This window comes from Colobus angolensis, unplaced genomic scaffold (assembly GCF_000951035.1).
Source record: "Colobus angolensis palliatus isolate OR3802 unplaced genomic scaffold, Cang.pa_1.0 Scaffold498, whole genome shotgun sequence".
NCBI lineage: Eukaryota > Metazoa > Chordata > Mammalia > Primates > Cercopithecidae > Colobus > Colobus angolensis.
The window spans coordinates 386294-397620 of record NW_012118465.1 but is presented as its reverse complement, the minus strand read 5'-3'; the positions used below and the strand labels follow the sequence as shown (position 1 = coordinate 397620).

The 11327-nt window shown below is 42.2% G+C and overlaps 1 protein-coding gene across 1 annotated transcript; it reads left to right on the top strand.

Annotated features, from left to right (window-relative positions):
• Positions 1-1504: 1504 nt before the first annotated feature.
• Positions 1505-5534, top strand: IL36B (interleukin 36, beta). The gene is made up of 4 exons (XM_011959478.1): positions 1505-1568; positions 2109-2216; positions 4190-4329; positions 4971-5534. The coding sequence occupies exons 1-4, from the start codon at positions 1556-1558 to the stop codon at positions 5181-5183; spliced, it is 474 nt and encodes a 157-aa protein (XP_011814868.1). The 5' UTR covers positions 1505-1555; the 3' UTR covers positions 5184-5534.
• Positions 5535-11327: the final 5793 nt, after the last annotated feature.

Below are 11327 nucleotides of genomic sequence, written 5' to 3'. Positions count from 1 at the left end.
CGCGCCACTGCACTCTAGGCTAGTGACAGAGCGAGAGCGAGACTCCATCTCCAAAAAAAAAAAAAGAGTTGTGTGTGAAGATTAAAAGGTTACTCAGGTAAAGTTCTTACAACTTTATCAGAAACAGAATAAGCTCTCAATATTTGTACAATATAAATGTGACATACTGGGTGTATATAACTCCTGCAAGGAGTACTGTGATTGACCTAACATCAGATGCAAACACAGCAATGACTTCATGCAGTTTAGTGGGTCAAGAGAGCCACATCTCTGCCTCCAAGGGAGACATACCTCTGCCTCCAAGGAAGACCAGTAAAGGCGTTCTCCTCAACTCAGCAACTGGCCTAATCCGAATTTCCTCATTGCTGTTTTCTGATGTTGGCTCTGCTCTTGTTAATCAGGAAACACAGACCAGTCATGCTTGTGTTGCTCCACTGTCACTCATCCAGAGCCTCACAAGACCTTTGGGCCATATCAGCTTTCTTGCCAAAATGAACACATCCAGGAGCAGGAGAGAATGTTGTTTCCTTGGTCATTAAGGGGCCTGGAAGTCCTGGACCAGCTTTTCAGAACACTTACATGCAGCTAGAGCCTTGACTTTGAAACCAGGGACAAGGGCATCTCTTGCTAAAGGTAACTTCTACTGCTCAGAACCCAGGTATGGGGAACTTCTTTCACGTCTCTGTGTTTAGCCTTAAGGTGCCTCTGGGAGTCTTGTCAAAGGTACAGAGTACTGCAGGAGCCAGGGATGCTTACAAGCGTGCAGGTTGGTGATCTGCTTACCCACTGTGTAGGGACAGCTATTGAATCAGACATCAAGGATCCTGAGGGAAGGAGGGTTGTGAACAACTGGTTCTCACTGTGGAGGGTCTGTGATATTCTTGGGTACTGTTCTGGTGCCCTAACTAGAAAACAAGAGGCAGATGACCCCTTATAGTCAAAGCACCTTGTGGGGCCCACCAGTGGCCATGTGCAGGATCCTTACAGATGTGTCTTTGGATAAGGAATGGAGGAAGATGGGCTCAGTGAGGCAGATTAGCTACCAATTACTTAGGAGTATTCAGCTTCAAGTGAGGAAAAGTGGTGATTAACCTGCTGTGTGGAGGGCTAAAATGGAAATACACACACACACACACACTCACACACACACTCCCTCCCTCCTTCCTCTCAACCCAGAGACTCAGAGCAATAGAAGGTGCCTGTGGTGATGTGTTGGAATGTCCTAACAATCCCAGATGCAATGAATGGAAAGCATGCCCAGACCTTCGCAGCCTGGAGAAGCAGGACTATGCCAGCCACAGCACAGAGGGGAGCTCCCATTCAGGGTTTTCTGGCCTTGAAATATGCTGTACCCATCCTTATTTTCAAATACGCATCTGGGAGAGGCTCTCAGGGCAGCTCTCTCTAAAGAATTTTTACAGTAAAATTTTAGGGGGAGAGGAGAAAAAAGCATAACATTTTTCTTCTCTCCTTCTCTCACATGGCCAACTGTTAACAACCTCCTCACCACCATCTGGTCTATCTGGTTCTCTTCACAACAGGCTCTGAAGACATCATGAACCCACAATGTAAGTGGTGAATTGCAAATCAGCTTGGAAATATCTCCACCTGACCTCACCAAAGACAATAGGATGGAAGGACCCCTATCATTTGCTAAGCTATCAATGTATTTGCTCTTGCTAAAATACTCAGTTCATACAATGGCCTTTGAAAATCTCAGGGCATCTAGCTCTTTTATTATTATCCGTATTTAGAATTGCTTATTTATTTTGATAAGAGGATTTTTAAAAACAACATACTGATAACTAATTTAAATATTATGGGGTTTTGTTACCACCTAGACATTTTATCATTCAGAAAAAGACAAGTCACTAATAGCCCTAGGAAAAGGTGAATCTTGCGACTGGAATTGCATGTAGATCCTTTCAGATGCTTTGATTCACAAACTAGCCCCTGCCCTATTTCCCCTCCATTTATCGTTATAGCCACTACTTCTCAGAGCAATGAGACTCTCTCCAGAAACTCAAAAGCCATTAATACCAGGATGCAACTGGAGTCCTGAAGTTGATAACCTCACGTGTATTTTGTGCATTTTTGTCATCTGGCAGGGGAGGCAGCACCCAAATCCTATGCTATTCGTGATTCTCGACAGATGGTGTGGGTCCTGAGTGGAAATTCTTTAATAGCAGCTCCTCTTAGCAACAGTGTTAAGCCTGGTGAGTGACAATGAAACCCACCGTTGCTTCTTGAGGTGATGCCAGCTTCACCAGGAATGAGGCTGAACTTGCACAAGCCTGGCCCTGGACCTCACCCACGTCTAGGCACCAGCCCAATGGCCACAGGGAAGGTCAAGTGAGAAAGGGTACTATGATTCCCTTCCACAAAGAAAATCCTATATCTAGAAATGAGGGTGTTAAGGGTTGACAGCTCCTCTTACCAAAAGAAAATATCTTCAGATTAGAAGGGCTTATCCATTCAAACAACAGCTTGCCTTCTCCTTGGAGTTTCTCTCATTCAGGTTCCAACCGTTGCTACCTATGTCCTCAGATTCAAACTCCATCATCTTTCCACCACCAAACCTACATTGTTTTCTAAATTGGCATCATCTTTTCTAATAATGGGGAAATATTCCTTCCTCCCATCAAAAGTCAGTCCATCTCAGTTTCTTTCCCTGTATCCAGAACTTCAACATTTAATTCCTCACTTCCCTGCAAATTCCACCTTTGTTTACTGGATCCCTTCTATCATTGTCAGACATGCTGTAACCTTCTCTTGATTCCCACATTTTCCTCCTACCAACACTTTTTCTTATGCCAATCATAGCAAAACTTCACAAGAGCTGGCTGCATAGTTTGCATTCTAACATCTGGATTACTCTGACTACTACTCCCCCCAACCTCCTATTTCACCCATGACCTTCAAATACTGAAACCCAGAGGATACTTCTTGGTCCCCATGCTATTTGGCCCTCAGCTCACTAGTGTAATGGACCATTTCCTTCTTGAATACTCTACATCTTCTCCCTTTTTATTTTTTAAATGGAGTCTCTCTCTGTCACCCAGGCCAGAATGCAATGGTGTGATCTCAGCTCACTGCAACCTCCGCCTCCCAGGTTTCAAGCAATTCTCCTGCCTCAGCCTCCCTAGTAGCTGGGATTACAGGTGCCCACCACTGTGCCTGGCTAATTTTTGTATTCTTAATAGAGATGCGGTTTCACCATATTGGTCAGGCTGGTCTCAAACTCCTGACCTCATGATCCGCCCACCTCAGTCTCCCAAAGTGCTGGGATTACAGGCGTGAGCCACCGCGCCTGGCCCATCTTCTCCTTCTATAAGAACATTACTTCTCCTGAGGTTTGCTGGCTCCTCTTTTGCATTTTCCTTTATGACTCTCTTTTGTCTCTGAAATCTCCAAATGATGATGTTCTTCAGGGCTCAGCCAGTCATCACTTACAAGCCCTGTGAATGGGCAACGAGCTGATCCTTTGGATTGATGAATCACCGCTATGCTCATTCACTCTGCCGTTGACACTTGCAACACAGAACTCCTCTCTCAATAGTTTACTCGTGTCCTCTTGAGGTCCTCTCAGGTACCTCTAACTTCACGTATCCCAAGTAGAACAATGGATCTGTCTTCTCAAAACCGCTAACGGTCTCTGTTAGTGGTATTTCTGTCCACTCCATGTCCTCAAGCCAGAAATACAGGAGATATCCTTGATTCCTCCTTTCCCTCACTCTCCATCCAATCTATTAGCAAAGACTGGTAGGTCTACATGCAAAACATGCCTGATTTCTAAGATAATGTCATCTCTTGCCGGGACCACTGCCATCACATTCTCACTATCCCCCTCTCACTTGATTTGGGTAGCCTCCATCCCATCTCATGTTGTGGCCCATGAGATAGAAGCTCCACACTTTTATCTCACAGGCCACATCTTAAGCGTATGACCACATTTTGCTGCAAGGGTGGCAGGAAATTTTACTTTTCTTTTTGGGAAGCGATGTGTCCTAGTGACAACTGAGGCTCTGTTATTAAGGAGTAAAAACAAAATAGGTTTGAGGGGGTGATGGAGGGTCTCTGCCACATGGCTGATGGGAGGAGCCTGTCACTATTCCCTGCCTGGGAGGAGTAACTGAGTGTCAGACCAGAAAGATTGAATCATCTTCTCCATTTTCCTTTGTGTTTCCAGTCACTCTTCATTTAATAACCTGCAGAGACACAGAATTCAGTGATAAGAAAAAGGGTAATCTGGTTTACCTGGGAATCAAGGGAGAAGATCTCTGTCTCTTCTGTGCAGAAATTCAGGGCAAGCCTACTTTGCAGCTTAAGGTGAGTGATTGTGCAGCTAATGAGAGACGTTACTGAAATAAAAATAATATTCTTGCAATCCTGGGTTATTCAATGTAAGGAAATAATTCTGACCTGGCTGATGCCCGAATCTACAAATGCTGCCTTTGGAATGGATATAACACTTCTTTTGACAAAAAGAGATTGTGAATGTGAATTTTGAAGATTACATGTTTATTATGGTCTGTGTATCATAAACACATAAATCTTACCAAGGCAATATTGTAGTTATGAAGCTAATCCTTCTGCTGTTGATGGAAGTTGTAATGCACAAGCCCACTTGGAGGTTGAGAATGCAGCAAGACTGGCAGGAACCGGCAGACAAATGCATACCAAAAGCACCAAGAGAGAGATTTAAGCCTCCCTCTGTTCCAGGGAAGACAATGATGCTTCAAAGAGTCAGAGTACCTTGTGTCACAGGATCCTGGAGTGGAGCCAGGCTGTGGGAACCCAGCCAGTTCCCTGTTTTAACAGTCTAATGCCCTGCTTCATCTGCCTTTGTCCCTAGCCTCTGTCCCTTCCTCTGGGGGCAGCAGTCCCTCTCCTGTTATACACTCAGGGCTGAGTTACTTTAGCTTCCTCCTCCCACCCTCCTCTCTAACAAGCCTCTTTTCCACCCCCAGGAGAAAAATATCATGGACCTGTACAGGGAGAAGAAAGCACAGAATCCCTTTCTCTTTTTCCACAATGAAGAAGGCTCCACTTCTGTCTTTCAGTCAGTCTCTTACCCTGGCTGGTTCATAGCCACCTCCTCCACATCAGGACAGCCCATCTTTCTCACCCAGGAGAGGGGCAAAACTAATAACACTAACTTCTACTTAGATTCTGTGGAATAAATCCAGCCTAGGCTGTGGATAGAGAATCAAGCTGTTAGAGTCATCTTAACAGACCATCATGTGACTGAGTTCACCAGCACTTCAGTCCATCCATAGCTTACCTCATTCTTACCGTCCAAAAGCTACCTCCTCCTCCAAACATCCATTTCTGTACCAACACCCTCACTTGAATTTCACTATCCCAGATTGAAACCTAAGAATCACTTTCCATTCTTTCTTGATCTTACCCCACCATCCACTCAGCTGCCATGCCCAGTTTAGTCAACCACCCAAATGCTGCTTCATGCAACCCTCCTTTCCTATTCCTTTTGCCAACCCATGATGTAGAGATGTGGATTCGTGACATTTTTGTTCATACAATTTTTCAATAAAAGAATAAGATGCATTAATTTTTTACGTGTTTATTATGAACATTCTAATATGTACCCCAAAAATAAAGTGAAAGAATGGGATGAATGTGAAATTAAAAGTTTGCATGTCTTCATAATTGTAATGAATTCTTAATGTCATTAGTTAATAATTTAACAGTGTATACACTTAACCCTTTAACAACACGATTTTGAACTGCACAGGTCCACTGAAACAGTGATTTTTTCAATAAAAGTTACACCAAATGTCCCTGCTTCTCCCACCTCCCACTCTAACTCCTCCACCTCTTCTGCCTCTCCATCCCTGAGACAGTAAAAACAACCCCTCCTGTTTCTTCTCCTCAGTTTATGTGAAGATAATGAGGATAAAGGCTGTTATGATGAGTCACTTCCACTTAATGAATAATAATAATAATATGTTTTCTCTTCCTTACGAGTTTCCTATTAACATTTTCTTTCCTCTAGCCTACTTTGTTGTAAGAATACGTTATATAATACATATAACATACAAAACATGTTAATTGACTGTTTATATTATTGACAAGGCTTCTGGTCAACAGTAGGTTATTAGTTAAGTTTTTAGGAAGTCAGCAATTACACATGAATTTTTGACTGTACTGCTACTCCCATGTTGTTCAAGGGTCAACTGTACTTTGGTTAGGATAAGTTGCTAACCGTGGAGATTGTAAACCAATCCATATTTTAAAAAATCATTTATATTGGTTTTAATTTCTTTCAGACAACTTCTAGAACTGGATTTTTTTTGTTTTTACTTTATAAAGTAGCTGGAAGAAGAAGCATCAGCTATGACACTTTCTTGTTATTATTCATGTTTTCTGGAATTTTGTTAGTATACATTCAATCTACAGCTCTTTTATAGGGATACTTTTAAGCCAGTTGTCCATTCTGTGAGGGTTATTTTAATTAAAGTTTGTAATATAATCTGCAAATTCACTAACGAAGTACATGTAGACTACAATAAATATACCATAATATCCTGAGCATGAACATGAGCATAACAGGCTGTCTTCTCTCAAGAGACCTTGTCCTTCTTTGCACATGACAAGCAGGCATATTGGGTCTTGCAATGGGTACCCACTGATAAATTCAAATTTCTCAGTCAGGCATAATTTGTCCCCAAACATATGCTTCTGGCATTATTTCTCATTTCTTCATTCCCCTCCCATTCTGTTTGGGATACTCCTTGAACCCCACCTTACATGCTGTTAGCAGACATTTTACTCCAGTCATTACCGTGCAACCACTTTGAAACAGTGTAACCTGGCAGTGTATTATTTCAGCAACATTGAACATTTCTCTCTTCCAGCTTCAGGCCTCCCAAGATAACGTAGGGAAGGACACTTGCTGGAACCTAGTTGGAATTCACACATGCATAAACCTGGATGTGAGAGGGAGCTGCTGCATGGGAACCCTTGACCAATGGGGAATGGGAGTGGGTGAGGAGCAACTTCTCTTATCCGTTCCACAGGTGGACAGTTCTGAGATGCATTCATTCTTCATGGTTCCTCAGAGGTTCCCAGCAGTATTGAGACGTAATCACCCACGGCAGGGCTAAGTTCAAGAACACATCCTGAATTGACTTCCCTCATTTCCCTGCTTCAATTTCCCCAGCCCCTTCTCATGTTTCCTAGGGTCACTTGTCATCTTCTTGCATGCAAACCCTTGTCTCAGGCTCTGCTTTCTGGTATAAACCTAGGCTAAGACAGATTCTATCAAAACCAACTTCTCTTCTCTACTCCTCCAACACTTTGAATTTCTTCCCTCTACGTCCCTGCTCATGCCTTTGTACACATCTCAAACACTTCCATTGCTGCCTATGTCTTACTAACATCCTAAATCCCTTCCAGCTGTTTAGGGGACTCTCCTCATCTCCCCAACCAAAGGCAACATCTTATCTTCTGTGAGGTCTGTAGCATTTTTGCCTTCTCACGGGACATTTATTTTCTTAGACTTTGTGCTATAGCTTCTTCTCCTTGTCTTGGCCCATTTGCTGTCTTCTCCTCAACCAAATTCTAGGTACATAGAGGCAGAAATTTGTCTCTTTCATTTATGAACTCCCTTTATATACCAAATCTTCCCTCCCTCTTAGCAGTTTCTCAGAATATATTGTTGAAGCAAATTAATTTTCATTTAATGTATTAGCATCTTCCCATTAATACCAAAGTGCGTCAGGGAGAATCTGCATTATCATGGCCGGGGCAGCCATGGGTCCAAGGAACTGGAAAGCCAAGGGTCCAAGGAACTGGAAAGCCTCTCAAAGAAAATGGAGAGGAAAAACATAGAAAGGCTGCTTAGAAACTTCCCTGTCTCAATTCTTCCTCCTCTTCCCCATATGCCAATATGGCCCCAGGGGAATGCGATGATACAAGGGCATCCACTGGGGAGGAGATGGCTGCAGAAATGAAACATAACCAACAGTATTCCCAGGAGCTTCTAGCCAGTATCCTGTGCCTCCCTCTTGGAGGGCTCGGTGCACAGTCTGACGGTTTGCACTTTGTCCAGGCCTTTCCCCATATGTATTTATGCATAAGCACAACAGCTTAGGGGCACAAGAGAAGGAGCCCAGGGAAATTCACCATTGCAAATGTTTTCTCTGACAAGGTCAGGACTAAGCACAAGATGGCCTCGAGGATGGCCATGAGAGACTTGCAACAATGTACTTGGATACACAGTACGTAGATTTTCTGAGAAGGGCTGCAAAGAATGTGAGTTCTGTAAATAGCTAAATGTATAGAAAGAATCTATGGGAAGATGGTGATGAAAAACACAATGTAATCCTGGACTGTGTTTATAAATATCAGCTTCCCAGCTATCCCAGGGGTACTGAACATGAGCAAGAGATAGACAGCCAGCCCACCTTACATCGCACCACCTGTGCCCTCTGCCAGAGGAGTGAGAACCTTGTGGTGGTGAAGGAGGAAGAAGAGGAGGAGAAACCACAGAAAGACTCAAGAGGTATCCTCAGATATTTTATTTGCTCTCCTGGATCCAGGGATGTGATGTTCTTTGCTTAAATCTAAGAACCGCAGGAGAAGGCATGGGACAACAGATTTCTGTTCAATTCTGTATCAGAAGGCACTACCCAAACAATGTGAGTTTCCTAAACCTTGCAAGGAGGTAGGCTAATTCCTTGTCTATCTGTAGTATGGAAAAAATAAGGCCAACACACAAACACACACACACACACACACACACACACACACACACACACACACACGAAATAGAATATCGATAAATGGAGAAAGAGCATGAGCAGTGTTATTCCCCCTGTTCCACTCTCTGAAGCTCTAGTTCCTATGACGTTTTTTTTTCCAGCCTGTGAGATACTTTAATATTCAAAGAGATGTTGATGCTTTTGTTGCTTTCTTAAGCAACAGTCATGGTCCTCAGGCCCAGGATTATTGAATGGTGGGTTTTTCACAGGGTGGTAGAGAGTTTACCCTTGTGACACTCCAAGACAGTTGTCCCCTGAATCTCTTCCATTCAGAAACCTGAATGCAAGTCCATTTCAGAGATCCCTGCATGCTTCCACCCATCCTTTCTCTTCAATTTCCGTCAGCATGCATAATCTGCCCTGCCCTTCCCTCAACTTCAGTTTCTTTTATTCTTCAGAAGAGAAAATGTAAAGAACTCTATAACCTTGCAACTGAGAATCTTTGTCTCTCACTTAGGTCAATAAGGTTATTTTAACGTTGTTGATGACCTAATGTGAATTAGGGGCAAGAAAACAACACTTGAGTTGTCAATAACAAAGAAGGGGAGATAAATATGCAGTTAAAGAACAGATCAGTTAACTACCTTATTAGTTTGAGTCGCTTACAAGTAGATTTCTGATTATAAAAAGAATACTTCAAATTCAACTCTAGGCCATATGGTTGGGAAGCATCCCCAGAAATAAGTGAGTAAACTACATGGAAACCTGTAATGTCATTCTGTTAATGGATTTCTCCTTAACTAAGGATACAATTAGAAAGGAGACAGAGACTAGCAAAGACTGTGCAATTGACGATATCTAACAGCAACCATCAAAAGATCAAAAATCATACACTGATGTTCTCTGTTTCTTGTACAGTTTAGCAGGTTAAATTTTGCAGATTACAGCTCTAGTTCTCTAAAATCAGTTTTATCTATGCCTATAATAGCAGTATGGCCATAATAAAAGCCACATCTAAGTGACCAAGGCAAAATTCACTAGTAATAGCTTCTCTGAACTCACCGTGTAGTTTGAACCCCAAACAACAAAGCTTGTGTTTATCTCAAAGGAAGTGTCAGGATCAATAATTTGAATTATTCAATAAATATGTTTTGAGCACCTATGCTGTTTTAAGTGCTGGGGACATAGTAGTAAACAGAAAGGGGAAAATATGGCCATCCTCATGGAACTGACATTAAATTTTGAAGATTTGTAGGTAACAGTCCCTCCTTCCAATCCCCATCCACGTTCAAACATTTAGAAACTATGTTGATGCCAAAATCAAAATCATAACAGTGTCTTTATTATTGCTACAGATGGGTTAGGGAAGTGAGAGGTGCCTCTTAGTCTTTTGGGGCCTCAGTCTAGACTTTTGGGGCCAAAACCATGCCCACTAACTCTAATTTCATTTTCTCCAGCCACTGTAATAATCCGTCACTCTTCAGCAGAACCAAGTGAGTAAGGCTGAGTGGAAGGCAAACTCCAAGCTGCTCCATGCAGCCTCAGTGTAGAGTCTGCCCTCTTAGCCCCTACTCAATTGGTGGTTTAGCAAATGTCCACATCTTGCTGAACCTAGGAGATACTTCTCCTCTCCTGCAGGTAGAGAGGTGGAAGAGTTCCCTTCAACATCACCATCTTAGAAAGAAGGACAAAGGCTTCCCATCCATGTGGACCAAGATAGGAATGCCAGGAAGGACATAGAAATAAGAGGAGGAAGATTTCCATCTCTTCAATCTTTGAGTGGGTTTGGTATCAAGGAAATGCTACAAATGGAATAAGCTGCAAACTTTTTCTCTTTTATTGGGTTCTGGAGAGTTTGTAAAACAAGGATACTACCTGTTTTTAAAGAGTTGGTAAATCATACCTGTAAAGCTAGAGAAGGTCAGAGTCTGTTTAGAAGTAGATTTGGACTACATAGCCTGTACATGTGTTTTGTCCAGTCCTTAGAGTGTTTTTTAAAAAATTGTAAAGTCAAGGTTTTCGTGAAAAATGGGAAGATCAGACAGTATTGCTCCTAAATTCCCACAGAGCAACAAGCTCCTAGAGCTCAGTCTGTTATTTCTTTTCTTGATGTATAGGGGTTAAGTCCTGTGGAAGAAACAGCAGAATTATTCAAAATTATTTACATAATATGCAATTATTCCCTAGAGCATGAGAAGAGAAAAGCTCTGTTTAGTATGTATAACTTAAAAGAAACACATACGATTAAAAGTAATTGAAAGACATTTCTTCTTAAAACTTCTAGAATTTTACACTGGTAAGATAAACTAGTTTTTCCCATGTAATCAAGTCTATATGATACTATTTTTATAGTATATTATTTTTCTTCATCCATTTGCCTTTAGCTCCCATGTGGGCTGCTCTTTATCTACCATGGGCAGAACCGTGTGTTTCCATTACTGTGTAATAGTATCCCAATGCATCTTTTTCTCCCAAAAGATGCAGCAACAAAAGGTTAGGGATTATAGCCATGGAAAATACAGTCAGTTGTTCCTTACAATGGAATAGTAACAGTCTAGGCCTCCTACTGTAGCCACCAAGTAGCCACCCTGGGTATCCACT